The 18,075-nt window shown below is 40.8% G+C and overlaps 1 protein-coding gene across 10 annotated transcripts; it reads right to left on the bottom strand.

The window, feature by feature from the left end:
- Positions 1-14: 14 nt before the first annotated feature.
- Positions 15-16,238, bottom strand: ddx3xa (DEAD-box helicase 3 X-linked a). Of its 10 annotated transcripts, none has more exons than XM_026143817.1 (23): positions 15,890-16,238; positions 15,083-15,134; positions 14,745-14,792; positions 13,836-13,895; positions 12,870-12,926; positions 12,671-12,763; positions 12,505-12,576; positions 9,249-9,356; positions 8,725-8,860; positions 8,219-8,323; positions 8,039-8,138; positions 7,815-7,950; positions 7,546-7,643; positions 7,367-7,465; positions 7,126-7,286; positions 6,874-7,018; positions 6,636-6,780; positions 6,299-6,349; positions 5,019-5,200; positions 4,733-4,850; positions 4,499-4,652; positions 4,162-4,280; positions 15-3,221 (listed from the first exon to the last, which is right to left on the bottom strand). In XM_026143817.1, exons 1-23 carry the CDS (start codon positions 15,932-15,934, stop codon positions 3,136-3,138), a joined length of 2,370 nt encoding a protein of 789 aa, XP_025999602.1. In that variant the 5' UTR covers positions 15,935-16,238; the 3' UTR covers positions 15-3,135. The 10 variants fall into 10 exon arrangements, with proteins under 10 accessions (XP_025999602.1, XP_025999599.1, XP_025999601.1 ...); XM_026143814.1 differs by having other exon boundaries at positions 9,183-9,356; XM_026143816.1 differs by lacking the exon at positions 12,870-12,926 and having other exon boundaries at positions 9,183-9,356.
- Positions 16,239-18,075: the final 1,837 nt, after the last annotated feature.

Raw genomic sequence — 18,075 nt, forward strand, 5'->3', positions numbered from 1 at the left:
ATCAACTGACACAGTTTAATTTACAAATGAAATCTTTATGTAGTTTCTTCAAAAGAAATGAAACCCATCCATCCAATCACCATTACTAAATTGAATTTTGCAGGCCGTTGGCCACAGGCTGTTTGCTACAGGTTTTCTTTGCATGTCTATGTCAAACAAGTCTTCGATGAAACATGCTTGATTTATCCAGATACTTTTGCATTCAAACATTTTATTTTGGTAAAAATCATACAATTTGCACAGCTGAGTAATTCCCATGCAGTGCAGTTACCTATAAGCTAATACAGAAAGCAAAGTCTACACCTAAAGAGCTCAGAGGTTCTCCGCAGACCGTGGAGCAAGTCTCCGGGTTCTGCCTGCAGTCAGCATGCACAGAGCCTCCTGTTAATCCCCAGCAGCCCAAAGAGCTGCCGTGTAAAAGATCAGCGCTGCAGACCTGCTCCACGTTCCCAGAGAACCCCAGAGGTGTCATATATGCAAATACAACAATGAGAATAAACCACATGTTTGTTTCTTTAAGGATTGCCATGTGCCAGACATTCACTGGAGAAAAATAATCATCAGGTCAAATTAGAATAAAGAGTTATTAATGCACACAATTGGAGAATCTGAACACTTTTGCACTGATATGCTTAGGACATTTATTTGCTTTTTAGACAGCATTATACCAAACCTTGGCATGTTTGTTAAGATTCTGTTTCAAATTTCGTTGACCAATTAGTATTATCTAATAGAGATGACTGGCCCTGAGGAGGCCCTGAAACAGCTGTGGATATTATTTACTGAGTCCAATGTATCTTCGACATTAAAAAGCTCACACTACCCCGAAATATATAAATTTCACGCATACAGGTGACATTCAACATTCAAGTGCCAGTGTTTTTTTTTGAACTGTCTTTTGGTCAAGTTTCTGAAACTTTCAAAGAATCACTCTGAGGCTTACAAAAATAAATATTTGTCAAAAATGCTTAATAAATTACACAAAACTAGCAGCAAAAGTAGAATCTAGAAATCTGTGCAAATGGCTAAATTCCCCCGACTGCTAAATCCCCTGGTCCCAAATAAATCCTGGTTTTTAACATTGAGAACCCTTCCCCTTTGTAAACAAGCTGCGTTATTTTTCTCCTCCTCTGTCTCCTCACACAATATTTGGAAGCTTAAGGACACATATCCAAGACATCTATATAAAACTCTAGATGTGCAATAAAACAACTTTCGTAAAACTCGATGGGCACAACATACGAGGGCCTACACACCTAAATCAAGTAGCACCATTCAATCTCAAGTTCTCAACACTGTCAGTGCATCCACTTTTATTTTGATTTCTTAAATAAAAAAAAAAGTTCAAGGCACAACAAACCCAATGAGAAAACTGGGAGCATTTTGAGGTGAAACGCCCCATGCGTGTCTTCCCCTCCTCTCCACGGCTGCTCCTCTTTAAGAGGAGAAGCACCTCTGGCTTCACGAAGCCACAGATTTTTTTTTGTCTTTATCATTTTTATACAGTTCTGAGCAGATGAACTCCCAGAAGACCTGACAGTACTTAAATATTTCTTAAAGGAAGTAGACACCACCCCTCCCAACCCCCCCAGTCTTTGGCCACATCCACAGTTACAAAACGCAGCGATGGAAACCAAAGCCACTGACAATGGCGGTGCACTGAAAGCTGCGCCCATCGCCTACAACCCCCCCACCCTAAAGCCCTAACCCCAGTGGTCGGAGTGTTCCTCTAACCTGCATCTGTTCCTTGCTGTTTAATTGAAAAACCTCAGTGATTATTCAAATGCCTGTCTCCTTAAGATGAACCATGCCTCCAACGCAGCTTGAAAAGAGAAAACGTTTGTAATTAAGTTAAGCCTGCGACTCAGTTCACGTGTCCTTTCTCCTTGACCAAAAAACAAAACACTTGCAAGCGTAGAATACCGTGTGGGCCTCGTGATTGCAGGTCGATTCAGGTAAACACTAACACTGCGCTATGCCCCCCCGATGCTGTGGTCCTTTATGCAGCCATTTTGAACTTCACTTTCAAGATGGCAGGCATTTTTGTCTTGTTACACATTTGTAGAGAAACTATTCGAAAACAAAAAAACAAACAAGAAAACAAAGCAAAACCTGACTCAGTTTTTTAAACTTTTCACGCACCTGCATCAAAAAGGTCTCACGCAAAAAAGGAACAAAACACCGAAACACCGCCCACTTAATGTAGCTAGCACTTGGTAACATACTAGCTGCCGTAACACTGTCAAGTCAATTGAAAAGCATGGAGTAACAAGTTCCAGCATTTATTATTCTTGCATCAACCTCAGCAATTGTTGGCACTGAGCTTAATGACTTCTGTGTTTCTTAAGATTACGATAGGAATGGCTATTTCAAAGACTACCATTTCCGTAAAAAAGGAGCCTGTCCAGGATAGAGTGAGCAAAAAAAGAACACAAATGTAACTTTGTCTCTTACGATTAAAATACGGTCACCTCACAGAGTGGCCCAGTTTGTATTAGATATAGTAATGGCTCCATTAGCTGTTTGAGTATAGAAAAGGCTACATGATGTTCCTGTAATAAATTTGAAGTTCAAATGGAGTCATGACTCCTGAGAGCCACAACACCCCAGTGTTTGCCAAGGTTTGATCAAATCCAAGCTTATTTTACCCTTTAATATTTTTCACCAAACAAAGTCATAGTAAAACAAATTTCAGCTCTTGGCCAGGTTCATCTGGTGAAATGAAAACATAGATTTCCTGTTTAAATTCAAAAGGCACAGTACATTAACATACAAATGATCCTCAGGCTACTCGGTTGCGTTTCCCCCCCACAAAAAAAAAACCAAAAACAAAACAAAAATAGTTTTAAAGACGAAAGTCCGAGGTTGCTGTCGGACAATGCATGTCAGCATCCATGCTCACTCTGAGGTGTGCGAAATCTCTGCGGTCTCCGGCGTGCTGCACGTGCTGGTGACGCTCCGTTGCTTCGTGCTGCACTTCCTTTTCGAGAAGCGAATGGCAGAGAACCAGGGTTGGTAATGTACTGTGTGTCAGTGAAGCTACACAGGGAAGGTTTTTTTCTTTTTTTTAATGGTCTGGCTTAAGTCAACATGTGGTTTCCATTGGGTTGGCATGGCAACCTATTCCTATGGTGACTAGTTTCCCCACCAATCCACGCTACCCGAGTGGCTGTAATTTCCTCCGTAGCTGTCGCTGCCGTAGAAGTTCCCACCAAATCCACCTGTGAAGGACACCAACTAAACATTAATTGACGGCAGAGTGAGGTTTTTGTTTACACGCATTTAGAAGAAATTGATCAAACATCAAGTTATTATTAACTAACTTCCCCCAAAATTCTGGATGGAGCGTTTTCAGTGGGAGAAAGGTTTCATCGCTGATCCTTCTTTATCGACTGAAGAAGTCACTTTGATCTCCAAAAGCTGATTCTGTTCATCTGGATGTAGCGTTTTGTGGGAGAAACGTTTTGTCACTCGTCCAAGTGACTTCTTCAGTTTCCAGACTGAAGACTTCTCTGGTGGTTTCGGAGCTAGAGACTGAAGACAGTCACTTGGACGAGTGACAAAACATTTCTCCCACAAAACACTACATCCAGATGAACAGAATCAACTTTTGGTGATTTACTTACCTGAAAACGCTACGCCCAGATGTCCAACTTTTTAGACATCTGCACGTGGATGCTGCAATTCCTTGATGCATGCTCAATAACCAAATCCCCACCAGGTGCCCACATTAAACAGTTCCAAATAACAAGGTTTGCATGTGTAAGTAATTCTCTTCTCTAGAAAACATTTGACCTCAAAACACTTTTTTTCATAAATAAGACTAAGCTACTTTGAAAATGATGAGCACAGTTACAGTCAAGAGGGAGGATAAACATGCCAGACACAGGCCATCTGCTCCACACTCATGTCTGGTTTCAAAAACACTGGATGTATCCAGTGTTAACCCCTCAGGCTCCAAAATCTAAAAATCCTAGGCGATTTTCAGAGCTGACATCTGACCTTGAGTTCAAATTCAAACTTGTTAGTAAATTAACCTATATTATGAATTTCACATCAGACATCACCTCATTCTCAAATCACATTCTCCCATAGTTTTCATAACAGTTAAAAAAAAAAAAAAAAAGCTGCAAAAAACCCCTGTGCGAATAGTTTGCTTACCTCCACCGAAGCCACGGTTTCCTCCATGGCCTCCAGCGCCGCGCCCTGAGCGGTTGTTACTGAAACTTCCAGAGCCAGGCGTCTGACGGTAATCTCGAGCTCCGAAACCACCAGAGAACCTGAACAAAACCAAAACAATTGGTTAAGTGTTACAGGTTAGGCATTACATAAAAAAAAACAAACAAACAAAAACCTCCCACCCCCCAAAAAACCCCAACACCTTAACAAGTATAGTGCTCAGATAGCTCAATTAATTTACAGTACAAGTCAGGAAACACGTTACATTTTGCAGCACAGAACTAAGATGAATAAGACAGCATTTGTTGTTTCCATGTACCTCTTAGAGCGCCCACGATTGTTGCTCTTGTGCTGGTGCTCATAGGCCAGGCTCTCAAGCCAGGAGGGAACCTCCTGCTTGGCCTCAACCAGAATGTCCAGCAAATCTTTGGTTATGTTGCTGTTTTTGTCGTTAAAGAACGACGTGGCCAGACCTGCACACAAAGGTCAGAGTACACAGTCAAAAGACTGTACACCAACAAGGAGCAAATATTCTTTAAAAATCAGTTCATACCGAGGTTGCCCACACGTCCCGTACGGCCGATACGGTGAACGTATTCTTCAATGTCACTGGGCAAATCAAAGTTGATAACGTGCTTCACATTGCTGATGTCCAGACCTCTAGCAGCCACCTGCAAAGGACAATGGAAAAAAAAAAAGTTTAACATTAAGCATCTGTAAAAATGCCACATGTTATATTTCACATTCTTATTGGCCATTAGTAGCAAAGTTTGTTGGTTCAGTGTGTGCCACAGTTCCCTCCCCAACCTTGAAGATTAAGAACTTGTCAGAATACTTACAGCTGTAGCCACCAGGATGGGGCAGCGTCCAGACCGGAACTGATGCAGAGCCTCCTCTCTGTCTCTCTGGGATCGATCTCCGTGGATGCTGGTGCATGCATAACCCTCGCGGTAAAGGAAGTCCTCCAGTGCATCGGCTCCTTTCTTTGTTTCCACAAACACCAGAGTCAGGGAGTCTTTACCTGAGCAGCAAGAAATTAAGAAGACAAAAAAAAAGAGGAGCAGGACAAAAAGCATAAGAGAAAAATAATTATTACTTTATGCAAAGCTACACGTGAATTTGAAAATTAAAAAAAAAAAACAAAAAAGAAAAGAAAAAAAAAAGCAAAACTTCAAAACACTATCAGAAACAGCTGGCAGTTGCAAGACCATGACTCACAAAAAAAGAAAACAATCAAATACCAAAATGACAACTTAGAAATGGAGACAAGTGGTGCATTAAAAAAAAAAAAGCTTTAAATTTACTGACAACCATTAATTGATAACAATGGCTTTGGTTTCTCTGAATAATTATTTCAATGACTTTAAAAAAAAATTACTACATCTGGAGTAATTTGTTTATATATTGGGCATTAATTGCCATCAGAATAAAAGCTCAAGATAATCAACATGACAGAGGTATTGGGGTAAGACAGGCCATTCCACGTTTTGCATTATTCACAGCTAACCCTGCAATAGTTTCGCCAACAACAAACAACATTCCTCAAAACTTGCAAGTACCTTCAAATAAAACAGATCAGCCAAATCCAACTGAATGGTTAACGTGGTACCATGTTCACCATTTTTTAAAACAACTAAACCACATTTTTGGTGGTAGCATTAAGTCACCATGGAGGTGGCATGTTGCTTTGGTGCCTAGACATATAATCGAGTGATGGCTCATTCACCATTAAACCCTAACCTGGTCCTATTCACTGTCATCTATTATAGCCATTTAGGAGCTCTAACCAAGATTAACAGACACACTGTTCACTGACTTCACAGATCAGCGCCATTAAATTTGTCACAGCCTTCCGACTTTCAGAAAGAGCCAGCTGATCCTAGTTCCAAAACTAAACACACACTAAAACACTACACTGTCTAACATTTCACAGGGGAGTTTTAAATCAGTCTATGCACTGCTTGGCAAGTGTTACCACTTATTGGAAATGAAATTTGAAAGACAAAAACAAAACTAAACTGAGGCATGTCAGCTGCAGCAGAGCAGAGGGAACGGGATGAACTGTGGGATGTGATGTTTCTTGCGTGTCAAAGTAAAGTTATGGTATGTTAACACTTACCCGTTTTCTCTGGGGCTTCTGTCACATTTTCCTGAACCTCACTGGGAATAACTAAGATAAAACCAAACCGGCCAGTAAACGCAAGGCTACAACAGCTTTAGATCATTGTGAGAAGCTAACCCCTTAAAAACACATTCAAGTGGTTTTAGTGCCTGCTCACCAAATTGCATCAGATCATTTTTACATTTCACTTTTTGATATAATGACAGATTGTTAGAAATGTAGCAAAGTCAATATTAGCTCGGTATGGGGCAGACAAACAGGATGAAGGGTTAGAGCCCAAAGCCCTTTATGGGAGGGGGAAAAAATAAAAATAAAAGTGCATGTGCAATCTCACCAGTGGCATTGAGCAAATCAAGGAGGAAGGACCTCTTGTCTGTCTCCTCTACCCAGACCACCTTTTGGGTGATGTTTTCTGAAGTGGAACCAACACGCCCCACGGCAAGGAAAATGTAGTCCTCCAGGAAGTCACGAGCCAGGATCTACAATAAGCAAGTTCAAATATGAGTATGCAAATATTTATATTGCACACATATGAAATATGGTTTTGTATACCTGCCAGCAGGCCGACGTACCTGGATCTCTTTGGGAAAGGTAGCACTGAACATCATAGTCCGGCGGATGCCTTTTGGTGGCATTGTGTCTTGTTCCACAATACGTCTGATCTGTGGCTCAAAACCCATGTCCAACATGCGATCAGCCTCATCCACAACCAGGTAGCTGCGAGTACATTTAATAATTAGCAATTATAAATAAGGGAGTCAGACATTTCCATTAAAGCAACATTTCTTCCCATGAAACCCAAAATTGTTCTGTGTAATACTCACTGGCAGTAATCCAGCCCGATCTTGCCCCGCTCCATCATGTCGACCAGACGTCCAGGTGTGGCCACCAGCAGGTGACAGCCTCTCTCCAAGTCCCTGATCTGCTGGCCAATATCAGCACCACCGTACACAACGCAGGGACGCACCCTTGAGCGGTAGGCAAACTAAAGGAGGAAGGAAACAATTCAGCTTGGCGAGTCAATATTTTGGCAGACCAAGATTATGCCAGACGTTTCTAGCTCACCTTCCTCGCCTCATCATAGATCTGCAATGCGAGTTCTCTGGTGGGAGCCAGGACAAGGGAGATTGGGTACTGCTTACGGCGTCCATACCTTCCATTCTCCTGAGAAGACAAAACATGTTTATGAGAAAAAGCCAGATGTTTGTTTCGTTCAGTTATTGTGCCGTTTCTGTCCACAGCACCTGTCCACTGTTCTTGGCAGCCTGCAGAGCGTCTCCTGGCCCTTCCGTGTAGATCTGACTCAACACTGGCAGTAAGAAAGCAGCAGTCTTACCAGAGCCTGAAACACAGCAAGGGTCATACAGTGTTATTTTGGCGTACTAACATCAAACTACGGACCCAAAAAACAAGCCCTCTCTAGGGTTATTTAAATATTACAACAGAAACAAAGTTCATGGTTACCAGTTTTCGCTGGTAGTCAAGTGAACGCAGAATATGTAGAGATACTAACCAGTCTGGGCACAGGCCATCAGGTCTCTCTTGGACTTGATGATTGGGATAGCATACTTCTGGACAGGGGTGGGGCGAGTGTAGCGACTAAGGTTAATGTTCCCCATGATAATCTCGCCCATTTCCACATCATGGAACTACAAAAGAATAAAGTATGCCATATATAAACATATAAACAAGCCATTTTTATTTTTTAAAACAAAACCATGAAACTAAATCACTTACGCTTTCAATGTGGGGTGGGCAACTGCTTCCAGTAGCTTCCACTGGAATATCATCATATTTCTCAAAGTTTATGCCGGTGTTGCTTGCAGAGAAAAGCTCGCTAGAAGACAATACAGAAAAGTTTAGGTTTTGGATAACCACGGCTGTTAGTTTGCTATAGGTGAACGGAATCTGTCTTACTGTTCCAGACGCTCATTGGGAGCAGTGGGCTTGGACCAGTCATCATCTCTGGACTCTTCTGCCCAGCGGCTATTTCCTCCACCAGCAAAACCTCCACGCTCGTATCTGTGCACACAAAGGTTATTTAAATGAACTAAATTGTCATGAGACTTTGAAATTAGATAAAAACAAGCTATAACCGACAGTTCTTTTTCCAAACTCTCAGCACTATTTTTCCATACTCTCTGCAATAATAGCCATGCTGGGATTGTATGGTACAATCAAAAACATTTCTGCTAATCTCTCTGCTGTTCTAACAGTAAACCAATTAGTGAGGTCAACGCTTCACTAATTGGTTTAAACAATCAGTGAAGCCAGACTGGTTGGGTTAATTACCAGATGGAGAAACAATTTCACATAAAAATGAACAAATGCAAATACTATCAGGCAATACAAGACTTTGCTCTCGGGACATGTTAAAATACCAAAATTATAAACAGTACATTACTGAACGCAATGACACCCACCTTCCTCTTGAGCCTGCCCCGCGGTCGTTGAAGAAGGCAGACTTGGACCTATCAGAACGTCCCCCAAAGCTGTTGTAGGCCGCATCCCTGGGAGGTCCTCCCCAGCCAGCTTCTTTGTTTTCGTAATTGCCAAACCCTGTAATAAAAATATATTGGTCAGTGGCAATATTTGTACCTTTTTTGGAGCGGGCAAAAGAGCGGTTACAACCGACACCCTTCTTACCAACAGCAAAACACACTTGTGTTTCCCCTAAAGCAAAAATACCATTAAATGTTAAAAATCTAGTTACTCTAACAAAGTGCAAAGTTAATATTGCAAATAACAACTTCCAGTTTATACAGAGTAAATATACTGTATTAAAAATAAGGGGTGGGGGAGGGTAGACTTTACAATGGAAAAACTACACTACGACTAGGGCTACAGCTGGACATTTTTAAGGACAACAGGTTTTTCCCACCTGCATTTTGCAATGGCTGATTAAACGAACCTCCACCCCTGTTACCACGGTAGGCACCACGCCCACCTCTATCATTGCGAGGGGGTCCACGCCCTCCAAAGCCCCCGTTTGTGCGGTTGTCGTGGTAACCATTCACAAAGCCATTGGTGCGTCCGGAATCCCAGCCAGGTGAATCTTTATTGGGCGGAAAAAGAAAAATTGAAAAAAATAAATAAAAATATATTAAATAAGAGTTGTTAGGAAAAGCAGAAAGCGGCATGTTACTTATTTGTGTCAGTAAGCCAGTACACACGTCTGCGCTCAGTGCTGTCTATCCATGAGCCTCTCATTACTAGTTGACCTATTTTTAATCTGAATTACTGGCAGTGGATATAAGCAACTCAATTACACTAAAACCTGGGACTCAAGTCTCAAGTAAAGCATCACCACCATTAGTGTCACATATTCATATTATCTAAGTTGCATAACCATGTACTTGATCTGTACAAAGGAATAGCTGTGGACAAGTCAATGGTGTTTACATTAAATAAAAAAAAAGTTTAAAAGAAGTAGTGACTACTGAGGTGTTGCCTTATTTTATTTGGTTACACACAAGTTGTTCTACAAAGACCAGCTGAACCTCGTTTCTTCCTATATGGGACATTTACCACAACGATCTGCCCAGCTTTGGACACTGGCTGTGTCATCATTCCCATCGGTGGCCACACTGTTACCAGTGTGGGCTGAGGATGAGGCTGGTGGAGGGGGACAATGGTAGTTAGTGCTGCCATACTGAAAAGCTCAATCTATGCCACAGCAGTATCAAGGGGCAGACCAACCACAGACCTATTCTTCAAGTAGTTTGGCTTTAGGGGAGGGAAAACAAACAAACAAAAACATTCAGCCTAAAGGTCTAATTAAACCTGCCCTGGGGCTTTTCATTTCCACCACTGCGGCAGATTTAAACACGTACAAACAACCCCAAAGATTCACAAGCACTGGCCAATCTGTCTGTGGGTAGTGAACCAGTAAATTCTGTCTTGATACAGATCTGAGTCACTAAAGAGAAAAAAATATTTTGTCAACAGAACAAAAAATATAATTTTTTTTTACAAGCTGAATATTTGCCATTTTAAGGTACATTTCAGACAGACAACCAACTCTGCAAACTTTAATCTTGCATATTTAGAAAAACATGTTCCGACTTGACTTTAACAAACATACATAAGCCAATTTTAAATTGAGTATGACACATTGCACGTAATACTTGTACTATGAAGCAAGACTTATCTTGATTTTATCTGGGTTTTGAGTAGTACTTTGGCGCTTCACTTCTTACAAGGGTACATCACCATGGTAACCCCGCCTGTTCTGAACTAAACAATCCTTTTGTCCATTTAAAGCACCGAAAATCTTTGTACTGATAAATAGATTACTCAATTTTTTGACCCAAGACCCCCCAACCCCACCACAAACACACACAAAATTATTTCAAACATTAATATATGATCTTTGTATTTGCTGACATATCAACTTTGCAAGCAGACTCAGCCTACGTTTGAATTCTGTACCAAAAGGCACCTCTAGGCTGCAGCTGAAAGAACAAAAACATATCAAATATTACCCTTGTAATTTCCTTTCACATCTGATCTTCTGCTGCATACAGACCTGCAAATGTTGACCAGATGCTTCCATTGCCACAAGTTCAACTTGTCATGTGTAAACTTGTGCATAGCTAAAATAATGAGCACGGGGTTGATTTACTGAATTGTTAACCATCTAACCACTACTTAGCCCGTTTGCTGATGTTAGAGATATTGAAGCCAAATAACAGATATTCCAGGTATGTTGTAGCTTTGTATTGCAGGGTCCAGGATTTGAGAGATTTTAGTGACTCAGAGTGGCATCAGACCCAAAAATACATGTGGTAAAGCACAGAGTGCAGCAATGTTAGAACCTGATGTTCCGAGACAGAGTCCAGTGGACTTCAAACCAATAACCTACATAAACCAAAGAGAAAATTCACAAATTCATCCATAAATACTTACGCAAACAATGCAAGCTACAACTAGAGTTGAATTTTAAATAGTTTGAATAACAAGTCAAAATCCCCAGCCAATGTTTCCCATAAAACTGAACACAGCACTTTAAGAAAAAGGGAATCCACAAAACATAACTAAGGATTACAAAGAGTTAAACATCCATGACTGAATACTTGGCAGTCATTAAATCATACAATACACACAAAGGTATAAGGTTTTACCATACAAGTTCGAGTTATAATTCATCTGGTGATTCTGGACAACTTACAGAAAACAGCACTGTGTCCTTCTGCCCCATTTTGATCATGCCACAAAAAAAAAAAAAAAAAAAAAAAAAAAAAAAAAAAAAAAAAAAACCACAACAAAAAAAAACATTCAACAGCAAATGTATGGCATGTTCTGGAGATGCTTGTAGACCACATGCTCACAGTTTTCTTTTTGTTTATAGAACACAGATTTACACTGAATGGAAGTTTGGCTGCCATGCTGTCCAGGCTATGAAGAATTAATTCTGCTCCATTACCAACTGGAGAGATTAAACAGACTCTAAAAAGCCAAACAATGATGCCCTCAGTCAACTATTTTCATTTAAATGCAAAACAAAAAAAGGCCACGAAGGACAACTGTTAATCAGTCTACTTACAAAACATGAGTTTAAGACAAACACACACACAGATCATGATTCAATCATGTGTCAAGGAGGTGTTTGTATGCAGATTTCTGTTCTAACGGTCAACTGCAGATTGCACTGGACACTGACTTTACACCACGTAAAATAACCAAGGAAATCACCTGAGGTTATCAGCTGGAACACAATTGTGCGTGCAACCAGGTTATCAGTGCTGTATTCAATGGCCAATCCTTTTAAAAACATAAAATGTAAGCAGATAAAAAGCTGTGAAGTCAAAAAAGAACCCAGAACTGCAACTGAGAGGCTCCAGCTAATAAATATTGTGAATCCCAATAATAATTCAGTGTTCAAATAACTTGACCACAAAAGTCCTACTTTGACTTAATGACTGAGGCTAACATGGTGTAACGTATGCATGACTGGACAACACAAAAGTTGATATCGTCTTGTTATTAGTAAAACAGCCACACTAGTGATGCAATGCACTTAAAAAAATAAAATAAAAATGCATCATTAGCAACTCTGTTTGCAAGCTTTGAAAAATGCAGTGTTAGGCCCAGATTTGTGCTGCTTTTTTCCTCCAAGTGACCACAACAAAGCAAGGGCACACTGACTAAGCTACATACACTAAGAAACTCTGCATGGCATGCAGGTAGAGGTCAAAGTATACCACATTGGTTTCGCCAATCCCCACTGTAGGCATGGTAAAAGGCAAGCTCTTGAGAGGCCAGTCTTGGGTAACCTGAGCAAAGGTAGGGGAAGCAGGCTATAAAAAGACTCATGAGTACTGGCTCATGCAGTATGAGTGTTGGGCTTGACTTCACGCTTATAGTTACCAGTCTGACAGTCATCCCATCCTGAAGTATAGTTATTTCTGTGTCTTTGCTGACACACTGCCTGCCATGGTTGGGGGCACGGCTTAGAAGAAACTTGGGGCACACAGCAGGTAAAATATTGGCTTTATTATACAGTGGGAATATAGTTCTAATAAATCGAATATATTTTAACTAACTACAGTGAAGAAAAGCAACGAACCAACAGGGTGATGCTTAGATTCCTCTCCCCCCCCCTCAAAACTCCAACCAATTTCAACTGCAAGCATTCCAGCATAGAGAAGCACATCAATTAAACATGAACTCATTATACTTTTACAGTGGAGTTAGGGCTGTGCGATATGACCAAAATCTCATATCCCGATATAAAAATTCCATCGTCCCGATAACGATATAAATCACAAAAATGTAACATTTTCTGTAAATTCTGTGAATCTCGACTTGCGGGAAGCGTTTCCAGCTGCGCATCATGTAGCTGGAGTCGAGTGTTTTAACCGATGTATGAAGCTATACATTTTTAGACATAAGTTGTAACGGCCGCCGTTTTCTTTGTGAGTATTTATTACACGGCGTGCTGCGGAGAAAAGCCTGTTCTAACGTTTGAGGCTAAGGTTTGTCTATTAGCACCTGGCGGCTCTTTTTTACTTCTCATCCGTAAATAATCTGCTCTTTCACGTGATTCAGTTTATTTTTGAAAATTCTCAACAGGATCTTGAGCTTTATTGTGAAAGGTTTATGTGGAACATAAACAAGCGACACGCGATGGTTTTACCGTCGTTGTTGCTAACCACAACGCATAAAAACAGGTGCTTGTCAGTCCGTAGTGTGGTTATATTAAACATAAGAGAAAGAGAGAACTTTAAGAAATTAATACAGTCACTACAGTGACCATCAAAACGATGAAAAAATATTGCCGTAAACAGTTTATTTTGCGACACCACGAAACAAACGATAGCGTAAAATGAAACTATAGACGTTTTTATATCGTCATCCGATATATATATATATATATATCGTTATATCGAACAGCCCTAAGTATAGTGTATGGATCTAACCTGACCCTCCCTTCACACTGGCTTTGCTGGTGTGTACAAAAAAAATGGCTATTTCATGCATCTTTAAAAAAAATGCAAGTTGCCCTCAGCAAAAGCAGACAGAAGGGACTTACAGAAATTTACTGGTGCCACTGAATAACCGCACTGTCTACCAGCGGAATAACCATTTCCTGCTGTGGAATAAGAAAACAGTACAACGAGAAAAAACGTCAAGTGTGCAATGACACAGGAGTATGATTCCAAATGTTGCCCTTTTTTTAAGTTTTAATGTCAGTTTTTGACTTACTATGCCAGGCATGACGTATGTGGATTTAAGGCCTTTAGCAGAGCAAATATGTACAGAAGGAAATTATAATAATATATATAAAAAAATAAATAAAAAAAACTCCTCAGCCACCTCACTCTGGCTACAAAACCAAAATATTACCTCAGTTTTAAAAAAAATAAATCAATAAAACACCCCCCCCCACACACACACAAACCCACCCTCCCTCCACATTCCCCTTTATCAGAGCAGCCAATAGCTAGCACTCCTCTTTGTTCACATGCGATACACTGTACCAACCAAAGAATACGAGTCAGAAAAATTGCGCATGAAATTACTCGAACCAAATCAAAACTTTTGAAAATTGCCATATTCTCCTACTTATGAGCAGTCTAGGGTGAAAATACAAAGCCAGAGCTGTAATACAATACCACTTGCCCTACTTTTGCAGTGCCAAAATAAGTTCTCATGCAAAGATGCAGAAAGCCCAATTGACATTACGTTGTCCTCAATCTCTGCCTAGGACAAATGTTCCCTCATTTTGTATGCTCTAAAATGCTGCAAACACTGCACAACTACCAATTTTTTGGTACGAATGTTTTAGTCGAGATTATAAGATGCATCTTCTTAGAGCCTCATTTCCCCCCCTCAATTGTGCTTGCTTTTACCATGCTCTGATGGGCATTTATCATCAACAAAAAAGACAAACTGGTGTTGATGGGCTAACAGCAGATCGGCAGGTAAGTGTTAAACTTACCATTTTTGGGAGCATCTTTGTTCCTCAAGTGAGGTGGAATGTAACGTCCTGGATAGAGGAGAAAAAAAAAGTTTACCAAAATGTATGAAATCTGGCAATATTAGTGATTATGGGTACAACTGTAGATTTAAATAATGCTTAGGGCTTAACCCACCAAGCAGGTTTTAAAAAGTTTTATTATGAACAAGGTTTTTTTTCCCCCCCTTTGTCTCGAGAGCCAAAGAACTCCATGAAAGTTGTACCACACTGTAAACAACGTTACACAAGGCTTACGCTGATAAAGCAGCGTTATCGATTTACATTTACCACTGACAAGTAAAATCTGCTTTATTACTTACTGCCAGTTCCTCCACCTTGTCCGTCAGCCGAGTTCAAGTCTAGGGCAGCAAGCTATAAATTACAAAGAAAAAATAAACATAAAGAAAGGTAAAAAACGAACTAGAACACACAACTGCTATATTTGAAAACCATTACTTGACCGGAAACACTGGTTAGCCGCTTTTTTGAAGCGGGACAGCTTCAAGTGGATTTCTAAATAACCGAGGTTAGAATTTACGATCATTGAAGTTAGGCCTAACAGTAAAAATAAAACTATATATACCGGAAATAAAAATATGCCCTCTTAATTTCGCTCAATTTCGACTCCTAAATATATATTCCAAGCGACTTAAAAAATTTAGAGGATTACATTTCAGAAATAACTGTCGCTGAAAAACGGTGCCAACATTTTTTCCTGCGCCACGTTTCAGGTTCAGAAGGCCTCACTCTAGCCGGGCTAACGCGGTTGGATACCGGCCGGGTGGTAAATGTTAGCCAACCCTGTATATTTCCATTGGTTACAGTACGTTTTCACCAGTCTGTTCACTTGCTGTACTTAACATGGCTTGGGGCGACAACTTGTCGTATTTTAAGGTAAAAACTTGGAAGTGTCCGAGCTTGTTAGTGCCAATTAGCCATCACAACGCATCGGCAAGCGTCGCCATCACAAACGTCGTCACCTCCATTTTAGCAGCCGCAGCGTTAGCCTAGCATCAGGCTAGGAAGTGGGCTAACGAAGCGCTCAATTTCTCCTCGAAACTACAAGTGCGTAATGGAAAATTCCAAAATTTCTAGGAGAACAACAGAAGAACAAAATAGTTTCTTACCTGCTGATCTAGACCGTGTGGATTATCAACGACCACATGACTCATAACTAAAGAGAGTAGTGGGGGATTATTTCTGAAGAGAAAGGATTTTCTTTGTTAGCACAGCCGGCTATTCCCGTAACGTTAAAGCTTTTTTTCTGTACAAATTACGAACTTGAATCGACAGTTATCTATAAAGTTCCCTTGAAGATTATATTTACTTTAAATAAATAAAAAGACGTTATTTATTATAAATATAAATGCTGATCAAGTTTCCGATTGAAATGATCGTTGCGGAGCTGTTCAGCAAAAAACCCCTCCCGGTAGGCTTGACCGTGGTGGAATGAGACACCGAAGGTTGAGGTAGCGCGAGATATCGCTTTTGGCACCTCAGGTCGGCGGGCTACAAAGCAAATATCGCGATGTTTCCTTTAATCTCTGATTGGTTTAGCCAGGGAAACATGAAACTCAATCCCTAGTGTGTGTACTGCCACCGAGCAAATCGACTGCATTTTGCCTTGAAAAAAATTAAGAAAGAAAGAAAAATATGACTGAAACCTAAACAACTGTAAGACAGATGTTATATCCCGCTATCAGAATCATCTGTATTTAGCCAAGTTTGTGCACACAAACAAGGAATGTCACTCCACTTCACATTGTTCTCTTCATGCAAAAAATAATTGTTAAGGAAAAAGTGTAAATCTGGGTAGTGCAATGTGCATATGACTTAAATGATACAACAGTGGGTTATTTTACAGTGTTCAACAGAGTTGAAGACAAGAACTAACAGACTTAAAAACTCCTTTGTCCCACACGCCATCAGACTGTTTAACTCCTCTCTGGAGGGGAGAGGGAGGGGAAACAGGAAACAGGAGGACAAAGGAGGGGGGAACAACTAAGCTGTAGTGCCTCTTCACCTCACTGTACAATACCTTGTGCAATACTTTTTGTAAATAGTCAACAGTGCAATAGACTCAATACTTGAAATGTGCAATTCACTTGTATTTTTATTTTTTATTCCTATTTATTCTATTTATCCCCTTTGTATATTTTATTTATATTTGTCTCTGTATTTATATGTGTGTGTGTGTGTGTGTGTGTGTGTGTGTGTGTGTGTGTATATATATATATATATATATATATATATATATATATATAACAATTCTGTAACTGTAACTTCGGTCGTTGCTGTGCTTTTTTTTTTTGGAAGTCGAATTTCCCAGAGGAACCCACCCGAGGGATTAATAAAGTTCTATCTTATCTTATCTTAGTTACAGACAGGGGGAATAAAGTCTCTCTTTGCCGGTTTGAGTAAACAGCGCTCTGTAGTGCCTGCAGTTTGTACAGTCTGTGTCCAGGATGTGAGGGGTCTGCAGAGATGTTTTCTACCCGTTTCCTGACCCAGGACCTGTGCATGTCATGGATGGAGGGAAGATCAGCACTGGTGATCCTCTCTGCAGACCAGATTGACCGTTGAAATCTGGCCCTGTATTGCTTTGTGGCTGAACCAAACCACAGAGTGATTGATGTGCAGAGGACAGAGTGGATCATGGCACCAGCAATTCCTTTGGCAGGTTTCCTGAGTTGCCACAAGAAATACAACCTCTGCTGGGCCTCCTTCTGTAGAGTCCATAAGGTGGACCATTTCAGATTGCGTGAAAAGTTACATCATAGGAATCTGAAGTGAGCCACATTGGGGGCATGTGTTGTTTAGGAATGTGAGGGGGAGAGGGTGGGGGGATTTCTCTGATAGTCCAATGTCATTTCCACCGTCTTTAACAAATTCAGCTCTAGGTGGTTCTGACTGCATCAGTGGACCAAGTGGTCCATCTCCCATCTGTACGCGTACTCGTCATTGTTCTGGATCAGACCAATGACCTTGGTGTCATCCGCGAACTTCAGGTGTTTCACAGATTATTCTCCTAAGGTACAGTCGTTAGTGTAGAAGGAGAAGAACGGCGGGGAGGGCACAAACCCCTGGGGGAGGCTAGTGCTGATGGCCACTTGTTGCTGCCTGTCCGTCAGGAAGCTGGGATCTACTGACAGCTGGAGGTGGGCACAGTAAGCTGGTTGAACTTTCGGTGGAGGATGTCTAGGATTACAGTGTTGAAGGCCAAGCTCAAGTCCACGAACAGTATCCTGGCGTACATCCCAGGTTGATCAAGGTGGTGCAGGATGTAGGGGGCAAACTGTAGGGGGTCCAGCAG

The sequence above is a fragment of the Astatotilapia calliptera genome, chromosome 16 (assembly GCF_900246225.1).
Source record: "Astatotilapia calliptera chromosome 16, fAstCal1.2, whole genome shotgun sequence".
Classification (NCBI taxonomy): domain Eukaryota; kingdom Metazoa; phylum Chordata; class Actinopteri; order Cichliformes; family Cichlidae; genus Astatotilapia; species Astatotilapia calliptera.